We start from the raw sequence: 23,964 nt of genomic DNA on the forward strand, positions 1-23,964 counted from the left end.
ACCGGGATTCTTGGCCCCTGGAGGAGAAGAATTCAATCCGGGGCCAGAGACGAGGCTTGATCGCTCAGAGCTTTTGTGTAATAAAGTTTTATTAAAGTATAAAGGAGATAGAGAAAGCTTCTGACATAGGCATCAGAAGGGGGCAGAAAGAGTACCCCCTTGCTAGTCTTCAGCTGGATGTTATATAGTCACTAGCAGTCTGTTAATGAAAGAAAGGAATGTCTTAAAATTTAGAATGGCACCAAATGGTTTATCTTGGGCCATAAAATAATTAACTTGAATCTTAAAGAAGGGCAGACCACCATACAAATAGTTTCATTTACATAGATTAGGGGAACAATATCTGAGTATAACATACTGGTTTGTCAAGTAGGTTTTGGGCCCAGAGGCGGAACCGACTTGGAGACCGAGTTTGGGGTAAAGGCGTAGTACATTAGCATAGCTTAAGACAAACATTTTCATAAGAAAAAGGCATTGGTTATCTCTAGGCTCAAGAATAGCTAACTTCAGGTGAAACCAGGTGTCATTATGGCAACACAGTATTTTAAGAGAAACCTCTCTTTAAATTTGTATAGAGAAGGAAAAAAATATTGCTAGTTTGTTTCCTCCTGCCGCTTAAGAGAGATAAAAATGTCTGACACTTGCAGGCTATTTCCTCCATTTGGAGACCCCTGGCCTTCCTGCCTGTTACCCTCTCACCATGAAGAAGGCAGAGTGACAAAGAATTGATGCCTTCAGACTGTGGTGCTGGAAAAGACTCCTGAGAGTCCCTTGGACAGCAAGGAGATCAAACCAGTCAATCTTAAGGGAAATCAACCCTGAATACTCATTGGACCATGGGGTCGCAAAGACTCGGACATGACTGAGGGGCTGAACAACAAAAATGGTTTTTCCAGTAGTCATGTATGGATGTGAGAGTGGAATCATAAAGAAGGTCAAGTTTCAAAGAATTGATGCTTTTGAACTATGGTGTTGGAGAAGACTCTTGAGAGTCCCTTGGACTGCAAGGAGATCAAGCCAGTCAATCCTAAAGGAAATCAATCCTGAATATTCATTGGAAGGACTGATGCTGAAGCTCCAAAACTTTGGCCACCTGATGTGAAGAGCCAATTCATTAGAAAAGACCCTGATGCTAGGAAAGATTGGAGGCAGGAGGAGAAGGGGACAACAGAGGACAAGATGGTTGGATGGCATCACTGACTCAATGGACATGTTTGAGCAAGCTTTGGGAGATGAAGGACAGGGAAGCCTGGCATGCTGCAGTCCATGGGATTGCAAAGAGTCAGACACTAATGAACAACTGAACAATAACAGATAAGTTATCTAGAGAACTCTGGTCTCAAGGCATAGGAGGAGTTATTTCTCAGGGCAAGAATTCTTAAAGAGATTTTTTTTTTAAGCTTTCTCTGGAGTCTAAAGAATTGTGACCACACTGTCAAAAATCATCTTTATTTTTCTGTGATCATAGTTTTATAGCCAGAATTTAGACCTGATAGTGCTCAAATTATATGCAGAGTACATCATGAGAAACGCTGGGCTGGAACAAGCACAAGCTGGAATCAAGATTGCTGGGAGAAATAGCAATCACCTCACATACGCAGATGACACCACCCTTATGGCAGAAAGTGAAGAGGAACTAAAAAGCCTCTTGATGAAAGTGAAAGAGGAGAGTGAAAAAGTTGGCTTAAAGCTCAACATTCAGAAAACGAAGATCATGGCATCCGGTCCCATCACTTCATGGCAGATAGATGGGGAAACAGTGGAAACAGTGTCAAACTTTATTTTTCTGGGCTCCAAAATCACTGCAGATGGTGACTGCAGCCATGAAATTAAAAGACGCTTACTCCTTGGAAGGAAAGTTATGACCGACCTAGATAGCGTATTGAAAAGCAGAGATATTACTTTGCTAACAAAGGTCCATCTAATCAAGGCTATGGTTTTTCCAGTGGTCATGTATGGATGTGAGAGTTGGACTGTGAAGAAAGCTGAGCACCAAAGAATTGATGCTTTTGAACTGTGGTGTTGGAGAAGACTCTTGAGAGTCCCTTGGACTGCAAGGAGATCCAACCAGTCCATTCTAAAGGATATCAGTCCTGGGTGTTCATTGGAAGGACTGATGTTGAAGCTGAAACTCCAGTACTTTGGCCAACTCATGCAAAGAGTTGACTCATTGGAAAAGGCCCTGATGCTGGGAGGGATTGGGGGCAGGAGGAGAAGGGGACGACAGAGGATGAGATGGCTGGATGGCATCACCGACTCGATGGACATGAGTTTGGGTAAACTCTGGGAGTTGGTGATGGACAGGGAGGCCTGACGTGCTGCTCTTTTGGTCGCAAAGAGTCAGACACGACTGAGCGACTGAACTGAACTGAACTGAGTGCTCAAATTGGCCCTGATAACAAGGGCAGATTGGTCCCAACAGGGTTTGTTCTTCTGGGGAAGTGGGGGTCTTAGTTTGCTTAGCCCCAGGCTGTTGATTATAGGAGAAAAGTCCTGGACATAAGGGAACTTCAGTCCATTTCCCTATCCTGTGTCAATAAAGATCTGATATTTTTAGGTCACTTTTCTTGTCATTGGATCATAGCTATAGGTTGACCAGTCATTTGAAATTTTTTTCCAAGGGGTTCCCAGGTGGAGTGTAGAACCTTAGAGGAAGCACTTCCCATATAAGCTCAAGCAGTTGGTACCAGATGCCTGCGTGCTCAAACCAAACCAGAACCTCACCAGCCGGGAATCACACTCCAAATAAAATAACAAGGCAAAAGGATGCCCAGAAATCAAGAGCCAAGTGGTAAGAGTGCTCCCAAAAGATGGCAAAGTGGTTGCCCAAAAATCAAAAGTCAAATGGCATAAACGCCAAATGTGACTTCCCAGTCCCACTAGACCTGTGACCTGGCAGAGTCAGCGCTAGCAGCCTTTTTTGGTTCTGATATAGTTTCAAGCAATTTCTTGTTGGTTTCCTGCAAAGAAGTTACTCTGTAGTTTCCTTTCTTATACACTTCTAGATACCAAGCAAAGTAGTATGGCCGGCCTTTTCTAATCGTGGGCACAAAAATGCCAATTTTGGAATATCAAAAGAGCCCCAGTTTGGCCATTTTAGGTTGAGAACTCTTTTAGTATAATTTCCCCAATTAATGAGGTCCTTGCAAATACCAGTTCCATACGCATTGGACATGAATCTGGCTGGAATGTTACTCAGAGGTTGGCTTTCTGACACCCCTCTGTTTCTGCGTTTGAGATTCTGTTTTCCACTTTAAGCTAAATTTGTCAGGGATAAAAATCACTGGTGAAGTTGTGTGGCGGGCCTGTGTGCTGCCTGTGAGCTGAACTCCTCCTGGAGTCACCTCAGACTCGTTTTAGCCCCTCTCATGTGCCTTAGATTCTGCCTCCAGCACTCTAAGATGGCTGCTCAGGTCGCTGAATGGCCAGTTCTTAGGTGTGACCCCCAGATGAGCAAGTATTTTAATTAATAGGTGAGTTTCCCTATGGGACCACTGTACTGTTCGAAGACTAGACCTTCACCACTCCCATAAATCTCTCAGTTACCTGAGAAAACCATAGCTGGCCAGTAGAAGCCTTGTCCCTTTTCTTCAGAGCAAAGCTCTCATACATTCTCACTTTTACCCCAAAAAAGCCTATAAAGGCAGTCTAACTGAGGGAAAGTGTCAGATCAGCCTCTTACCTAACCACTCAGCCAAGACTGCTCAGTTCCCTACGACAGAACAACCTCGGCATCTTTCAGCTGAGCCCTGGATATTCCTCAATTTTTTTTCAATCGATGCCCTCTGCCCCAGGGCCTTTTCACTGGATGGGTATTCTCTGGCATCTTTCAGCAAGTCTCCCACCCAGTATCTTTCTACTGTGTGGAAATTTCTTAGTATTTTTCAACAGAGCCCAAGTCAGTGTCTAAATCATGAGTGGGTATACCCCGGATATTTCACCCGGTCCCTCTCCAGTATCTTTCCAGCTGGAAGTGGGCAGGTAACCTGCTCCACAACCAAATAAAACTCAGAATCTCAACCAATACGGAGATTCAAAAACCAGGAGAGGCTTACCCAAATTTGTCTGCTCTCCCCGAGGAAGCAGATGGGCTCAGAGGGCCACTCCTGGTACCAAGGCTCCGGTTCCTCATGGAGTTCAAGCGAGGAGGGACATCCACTCTGGGTCCTTAGTTGGTGGTCATCAGATCAGATCAGTTGCTCAGTCGTGTCCGACTCTTTGTGACCCCATGAATCGCAGCACGCCAGGCCTCCCTGTCCATCACCAACTCCCTGAGTTCACTCAGACTCACATCCATCGAGTCAGTGATGCCATCCAGCCATCTCATCCTCTGTCGTCCCCTTCTCCTCCTGCCCCCAATCCCTCCCAGCATCAGAGTCTTTTCCAATGAGTCAACTCTTCGCATGAGGTGGCCAAAGTATTAGAGTTTCAGCTTTAGCATCATTCCTTCCAAAGAAATCCCAGGGCTGATCTCCTTCAGAATGGACTGGTTGGATCTCCTTGCAGTCCAAGGGACTCTCAAGAGTCTTCTCCAATACCACAGTTCAAAAGCATCAATTCTTCAGCGCTCAGCCTTCTTCACAGTCCAACTCTCACATCCATACATGACCACTGGAAAAACCATAGCCTTGATTAGATGAACCTTTGTTAGCAAAGTAATATCTCTGCTTTTGAATATGCTATCTAGGTTGGTCATAACTTTCCTTCCAAGGAGTAAGCGTCTTTTAATTTCATGGCTGCAGTCACCATCTGTAGTGATTTTGGAGCCCAGAAAAATAAAGTCTGACACTGTTTCCACTGTTTCCCCATCTATTTCCCATGAAGTGATAGGACCGGATGCCATGATCTTCATTTTCTGAATGTTGAACTTTAAGCCAACTTCTCACTCTCCACTTTCACTTTCATCAAAAGGCTTTTGAGTTCCTCTTCACTTTCTGCCATAAGGGTGGTGTCATCTGCGTATCTGAGGTTATTGATATTTCTCCCGGCAATCTTGATTCCAGTTTGTGTTTCTTCCAGTCTGGCGTTTCTCATGATGTACTCTGCATAGAAGTTAAATAAACAGGGTGACAATATACAGCCTTGACGAACTCCTTTTCCTATTTGGAACCAGTCTGTTGTTCCATGTCCAGTTCTAACTGTCTACTAAAAAAGATGCACTACTTGAGAGTTGCGAGTTGTTTTATTTGGGGCAAAATGACTACCGCAGCCGAGAAAGCAGCACCTCAGATAGCTCTGAGAGACTGCTCCAAAGAGGTAGTGGGGAAAGGTCAATATATAAGATTTTGTTGAAGGCGGAGTTCAATGCTATCAAGTGCTTACTTTACAAGAGGTTTTCTCCTAGTCACAAGGATCTGATGTCATCGTGAAGGGATTTAGTGCTTTTCTAGATATGTGAAAGTGTTAGTCACTCAGTCGTGTCTGACTCTTTGCAGCCCCATGGACTGTAGCCCACCAGGCTCCTCTGTCCACAGGATTCTCCAGGCAAGAATACTGGAGTGGGTGGCCATTCCCTTCTCTAGGGGATTTACCCAACCCAGGGATCAAACCCTGGTCTCCTGCATTGCAGGCAGATGCTTTACCATCTGAGCCACCAGGGAAGCATGTCAAATTCCCCTATATGTAAGGATTGGGAACATAAAACCTGTTCCTAAAAATATTTCCCTGATAGCTCAGCTGGTAAAGAATCACCTGCAATGTGGGAGACCTGGGTTCAATCCCTGGGTTGGGAAGATCCCCTGGAGAAGGGAAAGACTACCCTCTCCAGTATTCTGGCCTGGTGAATTCCATGGACTGTTTATTCCATGGGGTCGCAAAGACTGGGCAACTTTCACTTCAAAGACTTGTCCCACCAGGTTCCCTGCAGCACAGAGTGCCTCACTCCATGTGAACTCCTTCAGGGGGTGTTGAAAGTCAACAGCTGAGCCACACACTAGCAGTCTTGGGTTCAAGGTCTGCACGCTCCTCCATGGCACCCCTCTGCCGGATGTGATGCGTAGAGCGCCTGGTGTGTGGGGGAGGGAAGGGAGGGCCTCGGAGCTTCCTGTGGGCTCCCTGTGGAGAGCAGCATTCTTCACCTGACTGTACCTCTGAGGACCAAGGCTCCTACTGTGGAAGCAGGCACCTGCTCCTGTCCTCATCTCCTCTTCCCTCATACCCCACCGCCCCCCACCGCAAGTTGGCTCCCAGATTTAGGATCTGGAAGGCCCTGAACAGGTGTGAATGGCTGTGCAGGAGGAAGCTGGGTCCAGGTGCTGATCACAGGAGGCAGGTTAGGTCCATCCATCTTTAGTCCCCCTCACCGAGCATTTGCTGGGCCCCTGCTCTGCACCCAGCTTGAGAGGAGGTGTAGAAATGAGTGAGATGCGGTCCTGAGTTCAGGGGCTACCAGCATCTCAAGGGAGGCAGCTGGTGCAGGTCAAGCAAGGCAGCAGCTTCAGAGACTCACCAGGACTGAGACCTGGGTTCCAGCCCTGGCTCCCTCCCAGTGTACCCCCACCCTCTCCAGACCGGACCTGGCCCATTTTAGATGGGGAAGGAGACCTCTCAGCATCCATTCTCTTTAGCTACCCTCTTAGCTGCCCACTACCCACCTGGGGCCTGACTTCTCTGGGCCTTGCTGGGCCCCAAACCCCTCTGGATCCCTCTCAGCATTCCTGGGTAACCAAGTTAAGACAAAAAAACATAGAAATAAAAGTTACCTTCATATAGCCCTTCACAGTTTACAACCTGTTTTTGTTTTTAATTTTTTATTTTTTAATACAACATAATTTATGTCCACGTGCTGTAGATAAAGCCCAGAGAGATTCATCCCCATCTTGTCAGTGAGGACACCAAAGATTCTGGAGCACTGGGTCAGAGATATAATATGAGGATGAAATGGGACAGTGCAAAGTGCCTGAAACAGTGCTGGGGACAGCCTGGTACTCAGCTTCCTCTCCCTTCTGGAAATCCAGACACCTAGGCTTCAGAGAAATTTGCAAAAATTCTCTGCAACTTTGTGCAAGCTCTTTTACTTTTCTGGACCTGGGCTGGTTGAACTTAACTTGTTTCTCTTTTGGCTGCACTGTGAGGCCTGTACGATATTAGTTCCTCGACAAGGAACCAAACGTATGCCATCTGCACTGGGAAGACAGAGTCTTAGCCACTGGACCACCAGGGAAGTCCCTGATCTCAGCTTTCTCTATCATTCATTTATCCAGTCTTTTACCATCCAACAAACATTTCCGAAGCTCCGTTTTTAGGCCTGGTACCATCTTGGCACTGGAAATCCAAGTGATGGGCACCACAGACCTGGAGCCTGCTCCTAGCCCTCAGGCTCAGGAAGGATGGTGCTATATGAGTAGTTATATGGGGGCTGAGCACTCAAAGGATAAGCTGTTAGCCTGACTTTGACTGAGTGTGTGGTTTAGGGATGGCCTCCTTGATATTTTAAGCCAACACCCACAAATGAGCTGGAGGTGGCCTAGTAAAACTGTGGAGGGAAGAGTGTTGCCATGGCAACAGCCAGGTATAGGAGCCCAGAGATGGGAGACAAGATATTTGAGCTTCGAGGCTCCAAGTGCGGTCTGTGGATCAGCAGTCTGGGCATCACTGGGGAGCTTGGTAGGTGTCTTGGGCCCCACCCCAGATCTACTGAGCAGAACTTGCATTTGAACAGTTCCTGGGTGGTCTGTGTGCACACTGATGTTGGAGAAACAGGAGTGGATGGAAGCTAGATATTGAGGGAGAGAGGGACTCTAGGTGAGATGGCAAAGTTTGCCAGGCCTGGTCCTATAGGACCTCACAGACTCTGCAAGCATTTGGATTGGATTCTCAGGGCTAAGGAAATTTTGATTTTTTAACAGAAGTGACAGGATCAGGTATATGGAACCGTCACTCTAGCAGCTATATGCTAAATGAACTTGGAGGGGAGCAGGGCTGCAAGTATAAAACAGAAGAGACCCCTCTGATGCCAACTGTCTTCGATGGAGCAGGAGCTCATAGCGACCCCACCCACCCTCTACACCACTCATTGATCAGAGAGCCTGGCCTGCTCTTCCCAGTCTGCTTCTCATTCAAAGTCCTTGACTCCCTTCTGGCCTGAACACTCCCAGCAGGCATCACACAGCCACTGGAGGCGTTAACTGCGTACATTTAAAAGACAAAAATAACAATTCTCAGCGCTATATGGATGCCTGGAGATGGACCAACTTATGTACTTCTGGCAGGAATATGAGTTAGATGAATTTTTCTAACAGTACTTTGATAATGTGGGCTCTAAAAATGACCCTGCAGACTTCCCTGATTAAGAATCTACCTGCCAATGCAGGGGGCATGGGTTCCATCCCCGGTTTGGGACTAAGCTGATGCACCACACTGAGCCTGCGTGCTGGAACAACTGAAGCCCATGCATCTGGAGCTTGTGCTCCACATCAAGAGAGGCATTGCAGGGAGACGCCCGTGCACAGCAGTGAAGAGTAGCCCCTGCTTTCCACAACTAGAGAAAGCCTGCGCCCAGCAATGAAGATCCAGCGCAACCAAAAATAATTCATTAATTTTTTTAAAAAAGACCCAGCATGGCCCTGACTCAGATTCCTCAAGTCATGGTAAAAAATAACCAGAAAGTCAGAATAAAATACACATCATTATCTGTTAGTAACAAAAATTCAGAGACTGCTGAGTCTTCCTAAAAATTTAGAGTCTCAGGAAAGACAGAGGAGTAGCTGACTGAGACAGGGTGACTGCTCTCAATCAGGGCTTTTGCAGGTTTTTTTCCTTTTTCATGAAAAGATTGTGAAAATGTGTCAAAATTGAAAGAAAAAGATTAAAATTATAAATGCTGAGTGGTCTCAACTATGGAAAAACTATACATAGATAAAAATGGAAGAAAATACATCAAAAAGTGAACTATGATGGAAATGTGGGTGAATATTTCTCTTTCTGCTTTTCTGTATTTTTCAAATATTCTATAATAAGTGTGTAATACTTTGATGATGAGAAAAATTGCTTTAAAAAGTTTCTCTGTCCAATGCAACAGGTAACGTCATGGCCCTGGAGGCAGACATCACAATAGAAGGGCTCGGCACAGTCAACGAGACAGGAGTCCCCATCATGGCGCACCCCCCAGCCATCTACAGCGACAACACCCTAGAGCAGTGGCTGGAGGCTGTGCTGGCCTCTTCCCAGAAGGGTAAGGACCTCTCTCAGCCCCTCCCCAGCTGCCCACCCCTCTGGTCCTCAGGCCACATGTGCAGGGGTCCCTCTGCTAGGAGACTAGTCCAATGACTGTCAGGAGTTGCTCTTGCTTTAGCTTTCCAGACCACTCTAGAGGCCTGGGCTCAGGGAAGATGGGTGAAACGAGGGATGTAAAAGTGTAGGGTAAGCTGCAAAGGGCCAAACATGAGCATTCAGGCTCTGAATCCATGGAACTGGATACAACATGCTCAAAGCCAATTCCACCTTCCCCTCTCCTGTCTCTTTGCCAGTTACTGTCAGAATCCAGGCATCACCCTAATGCCTCTCCCTCATTCCCTGCATTTACTCAGCTGCTGCATCTGCCAATTCTAACCCTGAAGGCTTCCCCCGATCCAGTCCCACGCAAATCATCTTTCTCTTGGACCTCCTTCCTCACTGGCTTCCTGCCTCCAAACTCGACAAAGCCCCTACCCGGGTGAGCTTTCCAAAATGCCAACTGTCATGTCACTCCCTGCTTTAATCCTCCATAGCTCCCTATGTTGTCAACATATTATGATCCCCTTGGCCTAGCTTTCTAAATTCTTCTCTAATTCTTCAGCCTGACTTTGTGCTATTCAGGCTTGGGTGGCTTGGGATCCTCTGAGCCTGCCTGTCCAAGGGTCACAGTCCCTTTTCATTAGATTCTTGACAATACCTCCACCTGCCCCAAGTCCCAAGCATTAGCCATCATCTGCTTCCTCCCCTTGGGGATGAGGGATGGGAGAACACTCCTACATGGGCAAGTCTTTGTCTCCAGGAGAGCTCCGCCTATTTGAAGCCTTCTTCACACCCACCCAGAATTCCGTCCCTGTCTTCCCTCCCACCCCTGACACACACACCATACCTGCTCTCTCTGTCCCAGGAAGTCATGTCTTCTGTTTCCTTCTTCCTTGAGCACAAGGGACCAATTTCCCAAGCCCTTGGCCCTCTCCCCACAGGCATCAAACTAGACTTCAAGAGCATCAAGGCTGTGGGCCCCTCCCTGGACCTCCTTCGGCGGCTGACAGAGGAGGGGAAAGTTCGAAGGCCTGTGTGGATCAATGCTGACATCCAGAGGGGTCCCAATGTGGGCCTCTCAATAGAGGTCAATGCCACACAGTGAGTGTTTGCCTCTCTGCTCCAGCTGTGCCCAGTCTGTTTCCTTCAACATCGGGTGCAGCAGGTGCTCAGGGGACCTTTGCTGAGTTTGCCTCCAGCCACACCATGTCGTCTGGCCTCTGAGCCTTCACACATGCTGTTCCCTCTGCCTTGAATGCCTTTCCACCATTTCCTGGTAAACCAGCCATTACCTGCCCCAGAAACTTCCCTGACGTCCCAGGCTGCTGAGGACCCTCCCTCACACTTTCTTCTAATAGTCCTGATTTCACTGGGTTCTCACTGGCAGATTATGGATTTGTGCCCTACTGGCACCCCACTCCAGTACTCTTGCCTGGAAAATCCCATGGACAGAGGAGCCTGGTAGGCTGAAGTCCATGGGGTTGCTACGAGTCAGACACGACTGAGCAACTTCACTTTCACTTTTCACTTTCATGCATTAGAGAAGGCAATGGCACCCTACTCCAGTACTCTTGCCTGGAAAATCCCATGGACGGAGGAGCCTGATGGTCTGCAGTCCATGGGGTCGCTAAGAGTTAGACTTCACTTTCACTTTCCACTCTCATGCATTGGAGAAGGAAATGGCAACCCACTCCAGTGTTCTTGCCTGGAGAATCCCAGGGATGGGGGAGCCTGTTGGGCTGCCGTCTATGGGGTCACACAGAGTCGGACACGACTGAAGGGACTTACCAGCAGCAGCAGCAGAGTGTTTATTCCTGGACAGCAAACAGTGCCAGGGCAACCCTTGGCCTCCTAGAAAAGTCTATAAAGCACTAACTCCTTCCCCAGCCTCCCCTCCCAGCCCACAAACAACCCCCAGGTCCCAGCACTGCCAACAGCAGCACTTACATAGCACCAGCTGCATGGGGCGCTCAAGTTTACAGAGGGCCGCATAAAAGGAGAGAATATATCTGAGTTCATCTTCCCATAGAAATGCCAGGTTGGGAGCATTTTTTCTTACCATTTTGCAGATAAGAAAGCTGACAATAATTGAGGCTCAGTCTGTTGAATGTTTATTATCTGTCACACACACTGTTTTAAGTAGTCTAGTTGTAGAGTACCATTTAACTCTTAGAATGAGAATGACGTAGGTACTATTATTTTCATTTTAGTAATACAACATATCCTACTGAGGTTAAATGACCTGCCTAAGTCTAATAATTGTCAGAGTAAACATACAAAGCCAGGTCTTTCTGACTCTAACCTCCAGCTCTTTACTGTCCATCTCCATTCATCCATCCACCCATCCATCCATCACACCATCTTTCCAACCAGTCAGCTAACAATCCTTCCACCCAATATTTATCAAGTCTCAAACTGAGGAGCATTTAGTAAGCAGCAGTTTGAAACTGTAGTCAGTGGCCCAAGATTTAAAAAATGGTTGATCTTCTTGTAGTGAGGTTACTCAATAATCTGGGGAAGGGGAGAGAGTAACATTATTTGCCTATTAACATTTGTAAGAGTTCAAAATCTGAATGAAATTTTTAAATAATATCTGAAAGTTCAGAGACTCTCACAGCTGATAGAGCCCAGATCCCACACCCAGGGCTTTGAATTGCATCTCCACATCCACATGAGGATGTTTGAGAAGCCCTGTCCTGCCTGAACGGATGCCATTTTTAAGAATCAAAGAGGTTGGGTGAACTTACCAAGGTGATAAAGTCAGGACTCAAATCCAGGCCTCCCCAGCTCCAAAGTCCATGCTCTACCATGGGACTTTGAGCAACTCGTAAGCCACCCTGTTCTTCAGGACTGTGCTCTAATATCTAGATGCAATAGACCCTGCCTCTTCCTAGCACTCTGATGAGAACCCAGGAGATGAGGAAGGGGCTCTAAATGACCAGCATCTCTGATTCTCTGCAGGTTCCTGGCCTTGGTCCAGGAGAAGTATCCTGAGGCAACCCTGTCTCCAGGCTGGACCACCTTCTACCTGTCCCTTTTCCCAAATGTGACGTACACACGGGCCATGGTGGAGAAGATGCAGGAGCTGGTGGGAGCACTGCCCCAGAGGGTGACCTTCCCCGTGCTGGCTGTCATGGCGAGGGCCGCCTGGCCCCACTTCAGCTGGCTGCTGGCCCAATCTGACAGGTGAGAACGCCCAGGCCCCTGCCACGGCCCCCACTCCCTCCAAACCCACTCCCAGTCCTGATGCCCCAGCAAGATCCCAGATGCTGATGGTTAGAAGGGTCTTCATGACCATCTGGCCCAACCTCTGCTGGTGCTCACATCCTCTACAATATCTCTGCTTTCTGCTTGTGCACCTCTGGGACAGGCAGGTCACTATACCTGAAGCAGCCTGTCCATTGGAAAGTGTTGCTTTTTTATTGTTATAATTATTATCTGCTTATTTATTTGGGACCACACTGCACAGCATGCGCCATCTTAGTTCCCCAACCAGGGATAAACAGGCATCCCCTGCAATGGAAGCACAGTCTTAGCCACTGGACCACCAGGGAAGTTCCAATAAGAGTTTATATTGAGACTCAATTTGCCTCCCACAGCCTCCTCCCCTGGGAACCACCTGTTCCCCGAGGGTGCACAGACTGAACCTAGAGACTCTGCCCCTAACAGCTCTGTGGGGTTGAGGAAGCCCAGCCTCCCCCCGGCTCTGTACTGCCCCCAGCCGCCCAGCACCACCTTCCTCGGACTTTCCCCACTGGAGGCCACTGCCTTTCCTCTTCATCCCTGACCTCTGATCCACCCCCACCACTCCCAGCTCCATGCCCACCTCTTCTGTCTTTCCTTCCTAAGAGAGGACCCACAAATAGACACTCCAAGTGAAGAGGCAGCCCAGTCCATCTCTCCTCCTTCTCAGCCTCTGCTTTCAGTTACCCAAGGCCTCTGTGGCTTCTTCTGCCCCCAGGAAGCGGGTAGTGCCCAACACCCCCAGCTCAGGTTAACTTCTGAGCATGGAAGAGGGGCTGAGGGCTGCTGGGCACAGACAGGCCCTAAGCTGACTCTCTGGACCCCAGGTACACCCTCACGATGTGGCAGTCGGCCTCGGACCCTGTGTCAGTGGATGACCTCCTCTACATCCGGGACAACACCGCCACCCACCAAGTCTACTATGACATCTTTGAGCCTTTCCTGTCACAGTTCAAGCAGCTCGCCAGTAGGGAGGGGTCTGCGGAGGGTGGGAAAAGGTGTATATGTATGCATGCTCAGTTGTGTCTGACTCTCTGGGATCCCATGGACTGTAGACCACCAGGCTCCTCTGGCCATGGGATTTTCCAGGGAAGAATACTGGAGTGGGTTGCCATTTTCTCCTTCAGGGGAAAGAAAAGGTGGTGGAGTGGAATCTGCCGACAAAAGCACTGAGCTAGGTGGGGCAGAGCATTGGAAAGGGAAAATGCTACATGAGATAAGAAGAAGGAATCATTTGAAGCATCCATTGTATGCCAGACTCCGGGATGGAACGCTAAGCTCCATAGATCCCTGAAGCAGGGATTCCATTTTACAGATACAGAAACTGAGGTTCAGAGCAGTTATATAATTTATACAAAGTTGTTCAGCTTAAATGTGGCACAGCTCCTACTGGAAACAGCCAATTCCAAACCCCAGATGCTTCCCCTTGCAGTACAGTTCCTCTGAGGGTTGCTCTAGCGTTTCAGAGAACAGCTCCTCCACTGTACCTGCTAATCAATGATGCTTGTCCCTTTGTCCAAAGCCCCTGTTCCCTTGACTCCAAACCTAGGAAAGCCTGCAATCAGGCCATCTCAAGGGGACCCATCAAACCCAACATTCCTGCTCTGGGAGCCGTCTAGGTGAGGGGGAGGAATACCAGCTTTGGGGCCTGACTGACCTGGCTCCGTCAGGCTCCAATCCCAGCAACCCTGCCCACTGGCTGTAGGACCTTGGGCAAGTCACCCGTCATCTACAAAACAGGGAACTCCAGCTCCCTGGAACTTTGCTGTGAGGCTTAGAGAGGACTCATGGTGTACAGAAGGCCTCCGTAACTGGTGGCCTCTTCATCTTGGCAATCTGACCCACAGTGAATACCTCACGGAAGCCAAGCTACTACACCGGGGGCAGCCTGATCCCTGCTCTCCAGCACCCTGGGGACGAGGGGCTGAGCGTGGAGTGGCTGGTTCCTGACATCCAGGGCAATGGAAGCACAGCAACAGTGCAGCTCCCAGGTAAGGTCTGCCTGCAGCCCCTGTGCTCCCAGCGTAACTGCAAGGGTTACCTCGGGGAAGCTACCTCAGGTCTCTGTTACCATAGCAACGCAGCTGCAAGGTTTGGGAGCAGTGTTGTCAAAAGTGTGGGGCTCCTGGCATTCGAACTTGTGAGGCTTCAGTCACATGGTGCGGTAAGAGAGGCGGGCAAAGGCCTCAGAGCTGAGCTAGCAGCTCATTGGGCCATTCTGATGAGCTCCAGGCACATTCACAAAGCAGCCCTTCCACCTGGAGCCCAGATCCCATCAACAGACCCCATTACCTCCTGCTGTCCCTGTAACTTCAGCAAGGGCCTCTGACACCCCATGATAACCCTAACCCCAGACACTGTTGCCTCCACTACCTCTTCCAGACCGAGAAGGCATGATCCTGCTGGACGTGGGCCTCCAGAAGCCTGCAGCTGGGGACCCCGTGCCCATCGTCCACACCCCAGATGGCCGTGCCCTGACGCTGGAGTCCTGCCTGCAGCAGCTGGCCACGCACCCCGGACGCTGGGGGGTCCACGTGCACATAGCAGAGCCCACCGCCCTGCGGCCGTCCCTGGCCACGCTGGCCACCCTCTCTGCCCTTGGCCGCCTGTCTAGGCCTGTGTGGGTCGGGGCCACAGTCTCCCACGGGAGTTTCATGGTCCCTGGCTACGTGACTGGCAGGGAGTTGCTTACAGCTGTGGCCGAGGTGTTCCCCCATGTGACACTGGCACCAGGCTGGCCCCAGGAAGTGCTGGGCAGTGGCTACAGGGAACAGCTCCTCACAGACATGCTGGAGCTCTGCCAGGGCCTCTGGCAACCCGTGTCCTTCCAGCTGCAGGCTGGGCCTCTGGGCCAGAGCCCCGCTGGAGTCGTGGCCCAGCTGCTGGAAGCTTCTCCCCGGGCCACGGTCACGGTGGAACACAGCCCTGGCCGGGGCCTCTATGCGTCTGTGCGGGCAGCGCTGCTGGCAGCCAGGGCCGTGAAGAAGACCCGAGTCTACTACAGGCTACCCCAGAGCTACCGCCAAGACTTGCTGGCGGATGTTGGCACACACTGAGCACCCAGGTGGCCTGGTGGACCCCAGCTTCCCACGGGGAGGCAGGAAGGAATAAATGCCTCTGCTTCCTCAGTGCACTGCACGCATGTCCTTGGGGCACGATGGAGTGGGAGTGGACGTGAGGTGGCCAGGGAGGATGCTTAGAGGGTCTGGAGGCTGGGGGCCAGGTCGTTCCGGTTGTCCAAGAGGAACTGTTCACAAGCCTTGAAGGTGGTGTAGAACTCAGAGGAGAGGCCGGTGACATTGGTGGTCACGTACTTGAGAACGCCCGGGGTGGCCTGGTTGTAGTAGGACACCTGCAGGACGGGGAGCCACACCCAGGGAGGATGGGGCGGCCTGGTGAGGTGCACTGAGTGGACGTGAGGCCGGGGGGCAGCAGCCTTGTTGCCTGCCAGGAAGGCAGCAAATGCCATTCAGCACCTGGGCCATACAGGACTGCGTTACTGGCAGGTGTGACCAGCTGGACTCCCCTGACCCGTCCTCTGGGTGCTGACAACCCTGGCTTCCCTCTGTCACCACACACTATACTCTCATCACGTGTCTCCCCTCTCAGCTGGGAGGCTGTCCCCAGACTGAGGCCCAGAGTGGAGGTGACTTACCCATCGTCACATAGTTAGGTGGGCCAGGCCCCCACCTCCAATTCCAGGCTCAGTCCCTTCCCTGAGGGCTCGGAATAACCATGACTCAGATACTCACCTAACACACAACCACAGTGCCTCCCTTCCCATCCCCCACTCCTAGCTAAAAGCAGGGGCCCAGAGCAGTGGGGGATGGCTCAGCAGGGGGAGACCCCTCGGGGCCTCCTTCCCCACCCCCACTCCCCTGTACACCCGCCCTCCGGCACCCACCGGCAGTGCTTGTCCCACTCGGGCCTCCGGAGGAGGTCAGAGAGCAGCAGGAAGGCCTGGGCTGTGTCCACGTGCACCAGCATCTCCATGTGGAAGGAGAGGAACTTGTCCTCCTCTAGAGTGTACAGGCGACCTGCACGGGACAGAGGGCAGCCTCATTCCCTCGGCTCCTCCTCAGACTATGCTGGGGACCCGGGCTGGAAGTCAGGGCCACACTGATTGCTGTGTGTCTGTGAACAAGTGACTCAACCTCTCTGAGCCTCGGTGGCAGCCCCGTGAAAAATGGGAGATTCAGCACAAGTGGATAGGAAGGTGTCTGAAGAAGCAGGGACTTCATGGATAAGCCCACTAGTCACATGGAATGGTACCTGACGTGAAACGGAACACACTCATCCCTTCACACAAGTGAATGCACTGTGCCTAAGGAAATACATCAAAGGTTACATACTGCAGGACTCCCTTTACTGGACATTCTCAAACAGACCAAACAAAGGGCACGGAAAACTGGTCTGTGGTTTCCAGGGATTGGGGTGGGAAGAGGCTTGATCACAAAGGAGACAGAAAAATTAGAGGTATTATGGAAATGCTCCGTATCTTGATTACTGTCGTGATGTAACTTCATGTGTTTTCCACACTAGCAGGATTACACACTAAAAAGGGGAAGTTTTACTGTATGTAAATCATGCCTCAATTTTTTAAAATATCAAAAATTTTCTTTTTAAAAATAAAAAGATAAAGAAGCAGTAACTAACACGAAACCAGAATGGATCCTCAGAGCCAGGCGTCCATCCAGCCACTGATGTCACTGTGGGGAGGTGACCCATCCCAGAACACAGGCCAAAGTGGCAGAGCTGAAGCCCCCCTCAGCCCACCCTCGCCCCCAGCCCCCAGCCAAGCCGCGCCAGGCCTTGAGGGGGCGGGCACGCTGCGATAACTGGGGTGGTTTCACGACTCTCGCAGGGCCTTTTAGGGAAACCCCCTCTGACCTGAGTGGTTCGAGAGGGTTTCGCGGCTCACGGTCAACACCTCTGGCTGCTCAAAGGAGAAAGGAAAGCTGGGAGGGTGGGTCCGCTACCTGGTTGCTCTCCGAGGACAGCACCCAGTTGTCCTTGGCCACGAGCATCTTCAGGGAGGAGACGTTGTTGTAGCTCAGGTACACCTGCCCAGACACAGAGCAACCTCACCCTCCCCTTCCTCTGGGGCTCATGCCAGGGCCACTCTGATGTGTGGAGAGGAAGCTGCACATGAAGGAAGGAGCCCCGGGCTTTGGGAAGGGAGGCCCAGGCTGGGCCAGACTCCTCCTTCACTTGGGACCTCAGCTCGCTCCTGCCAAGCAGGGGGACACAGGAAAGCCCCTGGCTCACCAGGCCAGCCTTGAGGCAGAGTATCCTGTCCCCTTTGGGCCTCCTCCAAGAAGGGAGGGTTGCGGGTCCCCGACAGGTCTGAAGGCTGTCCGCACAGAGCAGAAGGCCTTACCTGGTTGCTAGGATCCCAGGGGACAGAGAGGGGCATCTCCGCCTGCTTACAGGACACGATGTACTTCCTGGGAGAGAGGGAAGATGACAAATTTGGTCCCTCTGGGGCCCACCTCTTCTCAGCAGGCTTACTGGGTGCCAGGCCCTGTGCTCAGCCCAGCAGGGTGGGAGGCACCCCTAACTGGCCAGGGAGACTGGCTGGGCACACAGAAGACAGCGGCTGAGGACACGCACACTCAGAGGTGGGGACTCGCAGGGAAAGGTGTAGACCCGTAACCCTTGCCCGAGTGACTTCACCCTTGTGCCTCAGTGTCCTCATCTGTAAAATGGGATCAGTAATCACACCTGCTCCCTCATGGGGTCATCAGAAGAACAGTACTGGGCGTATGGCAAACCCTTCCTAAGCACATTTTTCTTATTAATATCAAATGGTAAACCATGGTGTGTTTACAGCACTTTCAAGCTTGTAAAGTGCTTTGACAGTGGTCATTCACACCTGGATTTGCGTCTCAAGCCATTGCTCATCTCCTCTCAGAGCCTTTGTTTCTTCATCTGCAAAAGGGGCATCAGAATCAATGGGAGAGACTCAAGATGTAAAAGAGGCCACACCTGTCCGGGTTCAAATTCTCATTCTGACAATCATTCCTATCTGTGTGCCTGTGGACACCAAATCCCTCTGTCCTCAGCATCCTCACCTGTTCAAGGGGCCAGTAAGACCACTCTGTCAAGAGGCCAAGACCAGAGACCGCCTGGATGTAAACACCCAGCCCAGGGGCAGCACCAAAGACAGGTGAGTTCCCAGGGGCAGGGAGCAGACAGGGAGTTGAGACAGAACTGAAGCCGTGTCCCTTCCCACCACCTGGCCTCCACTTGCCTGTCCAGGCGGATCTTCTTCCTGGCACAGCCAGTTTGCCCAGCCCCCATTATTGCCCTCTGTTGGGGGCCATGCCTCACGCCGGCCCTCAACAACCCTCCTTCCCCAAAGGGCCCAAGGAGACCCTCCCTGCAGTCCTAAAGCGGACTTCAGGTCGCACAGGGGCAGCCTGGACAGCACAGTGCCCGGTCACTGAGGCCCAGCCCCAGCTTCTCCTCACACCTGTGAGTGACTTTGGGAATACCACCCGCCCTCACTAAACCTGCTTCCTCCCCCAAAGGGGACTTGCTATGGGCAGGCACGCTTCTGAAGTGTTTCCCATGCCAGACTTCCACCAAGCCTCATGACAACCCTCTGTGGATAGCACTAGCGCCACCCCCATTTTATTTTATTCTGGTAGCGCCATGCAGCTCGTGGGATTTCAGTTCCAACCAGGGACTGAACCTGGGCCGAGGCAATACTTTGGCCACCTGATCGGTGGAACCGACTCATCTGAGAAGATCTGATGCTGGGAACAATTGAAGGCAAGAGGAGAAGAGGACGATAGAGGATGAGATGGTGAGTTAGCATCACCGACTCAATGGACATGAATTGAGAAAACTCAGGGATATAGTGAAGGACAAAGGAGCCTGATAAGATGCAGTTTATGGGGTCCCAAAGAGTCAGACGGGCTTCCCTCGTGTCTCAGATGGTAAAGCGTCTGCCTGCAATGTGGGAGACCTGGGTTCAATCCCTGGGTTTGGAAGATCCCCTGGAGGTGGATATGGCAACGCATTCCAGTACTCTTGCCTGGAAAATCCCATGGATGGAGGAGTCTGGTAGGTTACAGTCCATGGGGTCACAAAGAATCAGACAGGACTGAGCGACTTCACTTTCTTTTCTTTCTTTCTAAAGAGTCAGACACGATGTATCAACTCAGCAACAACAACAACATTAGATATCATTGTTTCATGCATTCAGTTTTTGTTTTGATTTAACTGTCTCACAAATAAATATTTTATCTGATCAAGTAACTGAGCAGGACTCTATGGGGCCTTCCCAGGACAGAACCACCTCCTCCTTTGCCTCCACCTGGCTCTTGTTTATAGGAAAACTTTAGCCTCCTAGGCCTTCCTGAAGTTCCAAAGAATAAATTTAATCAGAGAAATGAGAAAATGCAGAAGCAAAGGAAAACAGTCAAACAAGACAAAATAAGTTTAGCCATTAAACAAAGTCATGGACCTTTTGTTCCTCCTCAAGGGCTATAGATAATATCCTGAGCCATGTCCTTTTAGCTGTTTTGCAGAGAATGAAAGCTCCACCAGGTGAAAGAAGTTACCTGTGTGCTGTCCACAAGCGTGTAGACTCTAGTCTGCTTGGAACCCAACTACCTCACCATCAACCTATCAGAAGAATGTCTACCAGCTGATTACACACCCCACAACTCCCTCCCTCCCTCCCTAACCCTGTCTTTAAAATCCTTTCCCTAAAGCCATTGGGGAGTTTGAGTCTTTTAAGCACTAACTGCCTAAAGTCCTTGCTTGGCGCCGGGTAATAGACGCTGCACTTTCCTTCACCGCAACCCAGTGTCAGGAGATTGGCTTTACTGCACACAAGTGGGCGAGCGGACCCAAGTTTGATTCAGTAGTGATCATTTTTTAAATTCAATCACCGACCTTCCATCTGGGATCAATTTCCTTCTGCCTGAAGAATAGCCTTCATGAATTCCTCAATAAGAATTTATTAGTGATGGAGCTTCCTGTGGTTGAGAGTCTGCCTGCCAATACAGGGGACTTGGGTTCGATCCTTGGTCCAGGAATATCCTGCATGCTGTGGAGCAACTAAACCTCTGCACACCAGCTACTGAGCCTGCACTCTAGAGCCTGGGAAGCGCACCTGCTGAGCCCCGGAGCTGCAACTCCTGAAGCCCGTGGGGCCCCTGCTCAGTGACAAGAGAAGAGCCGCCCATGCGCTGCAACAGAGAGTAGCCACCAGTCGCTGCAACTAGAGAAATCCTAGTGCAGCAGCGAAGACCCAGCGCAGCCAAAAGTAAAATAAACAAAGTTTTTAGAAAATAATTTATTAGTGATACTCAGTTCTTGTTTACAAAAAAATATTTTATCCTCATTCTTGAAAATATTGTCACTGCATGCAGGACTCCAGGGTGTCTGTTATTCTGTTTTAGCACATCAGAGTGAATCTCCCACTGCCTCTGGCTCCCATTGACATATCTGGTTCATTATTCCACTGGAATCATTTCCCAGTCTCATCTCCTACCATTTCCTCTTACACAGTTTCTGCTTTAGCAACACAGTGGTTCCCCCAAACTCACAGTAATGTATCTTACCTTTATGCCTTTTCTCAGGCTGTTGCTTCCATCCAGAGTGCTTTTTTCCTCCCTTTCATCCCCATTTCATCTGCATGACTCCTGCTTATCTGTCAAAACCCAGTGGTACCTTCTCTAGGAAGTCCTCCTTGGACCCCTCCCCACAGCTCAGTAGGACTTTCTCTCTGCTCTTGCAGCATAGATCAGAACTGTATTATAGTGTGCTATGAATCTCTGGAAACTTGATTGTTTCCCTCTCTACACTGAGAATGCTTTAAGAACAGAGACCATGACTTATTCATCTTTGCACACCAGGTACCCAAGGCCTGGTACTTTACATTACATAGTACCAAATATACTTGGCAAGTATTTCAATACTTCAGGAAGTATTTCCTGAAGAAATGTTTTACTCTCACTTTGTCCTCCCAAACCTCACTCTTGCCCTGTTCTTTAACACTTAATCTGTTCTCTGCCACCTCCTCTCCATTGAGGCTCTGCCTCTGATGACATGGCTGAGTTGAAAGTCTTGTCCTCGATCTTCATTCTCTGCCTTCCCCAGAGCATCTGCTTTATGATGCTCAAACTTAGGAATTCTTCCTTGATCTTTGGAGCACTTCACTCTGCTTGTTCTCTTCCTGCCCCAGATTTTTTTTTCTCTTGTGTTGTTTTCCGTGTCCCCATTCCCTACCCCCTCTAAAAAAAAAAAAAAAAAAAAAACACCTCCTTACATCTGTGTCCCCTGGGATTCTGGGCTTGGGTCTCCCCTCTCTCACTTGGGATCTTGTCCATACTCCTTGCTTCAATTATGGTATCCATGCACATGGCTCCTGAATAAGTCAGGGTCCAAGGTGGAAAGCAAGAAACCACACTAAGTATTTCTCCCCAACCCAGGGATTGACCCGGGTCTCCTGCATTGCAAACAGATTTTTTACCATCTAAGCCAGCAGGGAAGCCTCGTTTGAAACAGAGGAAGCAGGGACTTCCCTGGCAGTCCAGTGCTTAAGACGCTTCCATTGCAGGGGACACAGGTTCAATTTCTGGTCAGAAGCGAATCTCGCATGCCTTGCAGCCAAAAAAAAGTGTAAAAAAGAAAAGAGTTTCATGATGATAGTGAGGAGCCAAATGGGCAGAAGGCAGGGATACCAGAGTGGGAGTAGGAGCCATTCATTGCTAGACACATTCCCTGAAGCAGAGGAAAAGAGATGTCAAAATACACTGCCTCTCCCACCCTCTTACTCCATCCAGCCAGTGCTTCCCATTGCCTGACGCAGCTGGAAGGCAGACAAGGGGGTAGGGTTGAACTCAGTGCAGGGCCAGGGAAGAGCCAGGAGTGGATCTGCGGACACCCTGGGCTGAGACTAACATAGCCCCATCCCTGGGCTTCCCGCCCCAACTGGTTCATCATCTACATACCGGATGTGACTCATCATGTCTTACTTGAATCTTCTTCCCACAAAACAGTTTCCTCCTCCCAGCTTTCTTATTTCTATCAGTGGTCCCTGATTCTCCAAGAGACAGGCTGAAACCTTCCAGCAAAGCCTCTGATTCCTCCATCCCTCTCCTCCTTCCTCCACGTGGTGTCAGTTTCCAGGTCCAAAAGATTCTTTGATGAAAATATGCACAGATCCTCCCCTTTCCTCACACCCAATTCAGATCTCCTCTTCTCTCACTGTTTTTTTTTCTTTTACTTTGCAGCATGTGGGCTTTCTCTAGTTGTGGCACACAGGTGTACTTGCCCCACAGCATGTGGGAGTTTAGTACCCACACCAGGAATCAAACCTCTGTGCCCCGCACTGGGAGGTGGATTCGCAACCACTGGACCACCAGGGAAGTCCCTTGTCTGGCTTCTAACAAGAGCTTCTTCGCTGGGTTCACTACTTCCGTTAACTTTTTCCTGATTCATGCTACACCACAGCCTGCCATCACCAGTGAATCAAAGATGACTTTTTCCACCCTGCAGCCTTATTGCCCCACCACAGGCTCACTCAAACCTCATGACTTAACAGCCTTCCCCCAGTTTCCCTAGGATGTCCTGTGCTCTCTCCTTCTGAGCCTTGGGTCATCCTGCCGGTTATCTGGAATGGCACTTGGTCTTTGCCTCTCCCCCCAGTGGAAACCCCACCCAACCATGCATCTCCACACTGATGTAAATCTTAGGGAATGAAATCTTTTTTTTTTTTTTAAATATGGAACACTTCAGGAATTTGCGTGCAATCCTTGCGCAGGGGCCATGCTAATCTTCTCTGTATCATTCCAATTTTAGTATATGTGCTGCCGAAGCGAGCACGGGAATGAAATCTTAACAGCAAATTCCAGAAGCCTTAAAAATGTGCAATTCTACTTCTGAGAATCAGGCCTAAAACATCATCAGGAATATGGCCAGAGAGGCTCATTGGAGCATTTGCTTATTAGTAAAAGACTGTAAACAATCCAGGTATCCAACATGGAAGGTAATGGTTCCATAAACTAGGGAAACAGTCATTGATTGAGATTTTATGCATCTATTAAAAGGGAAAATTGCAATCATATGGGGAAATGCTCATATTATGTATGTGAGGGAAAAGCAGATTACAAACTCATGTTTTATAAATTATATACATACATGAACAACAACACATCATCTTTATCAAGCATTTGGTAGGTACCAGGTACTGTCACAAATGATTTACATGTGTTTTTTTATTTAACCCTCACAACAACCCTACAAGGTAATAAGTGAGGAAACTGAGGGACCGAAAAGTGAAGTGACTGCCCCAGGTCACACAGCTAGTGAGTGTCAGGGCTAGAAGGGAGGACAGGCAGCCCAGAGCCTATGCATTTAGACATGCTGTCCCCCACAAGCAGTGGAAACCCAACCATTTTTTTAAACAGGCAAATATAAATATTCCACAGGCCAGATTATACTACTTTAACACCTAACAAATACAATAAATGTTGGGATGTGGTACAG

At 49.7% G+C, this 23,964-nt stretch overlaps 1 protein-coding gene, 1 long non-coding RNA gene and 1 other non-coding gene across 3 annotated transcripts in view; 1 reads left to right on the top strand and 2 right to left on the bottom strand.

Annotated features, from left to right (window-relative positions):
- The window catches only part of LOC102415520 (protein FAM151A), a 28,807-nt gene extending 13,218 nt beyond the window's left edge, over positions 1-15,589 (top strand). The window contains exons 3-8 of the mRNA XM_025288668.3: positions 9,020-9,172; positions 10,155-10,314; positions 12,175-12,399; positions 13,284-13,423; positions 14,304-14,447; positions 14,839-15,589. Coding sequence (XP_025144453.3) covers positions 9,020-9,172; positions 10,155-10,314; positions 12,175-12,399; positions 13,284-13,423; positions 14,304-14,447; positions 14,839-15,512 — 1,496 coding nt within the window. The 3' untranslated portion in view covers positions 15,513-15,589. The remainder of the gene's footprint in view (positions 1-9,019; positions 9,173-10,154; positions 10,315-12,174; positions 12,400-13,283; positions 13,424-14,303; positions 14,448-14,838) is intronic.
- Positions 15,590-16,968: 1,379 nt separating this feature from the next.
- Positions 16,969-17,906, bottom strand: LOC123465864. The gene is made up of 3 exons (XR_006641154.1): positions 17,837-17,906; positions 17,436-17,519; positions 16,969-17,010 (listed from the first exon to the last, which is right to left on the bottom strand). It is a non-coding gene; the product is annotated as an uncharacterized LOC123465864 (long non-coding RNA).
- Positions 17,907-23,194: 5,288 nt separating this feature from the next.
- LOC123465935 lies at positions 23,195-23,301 on the bottom strand. Its single transcript, XR_006641255.1, has one exon. It is a non-coding gene; the product is annotated as a U6 spliceosomal RNA (small nuclear RNA).
- Positions 23,302-23,964: the final 663 nt, after the last annotated feature.

Source organism: Bubalus bubalis, chromosome 6 (assembly GCF_019923935.1).
Source record: "Bubalus bubalis isolate 160015118507 breed Murrah chromosome 6, NDDB_SH_1, whole genome shotgun sequence".
Taxonomy (NCBI): domain Eukaryota; kingdom Metazoa; phylum Chordata; class Mammalia; order Artiodactyla; family Bovidae; genus Bubalus; species Bubalus bubalis.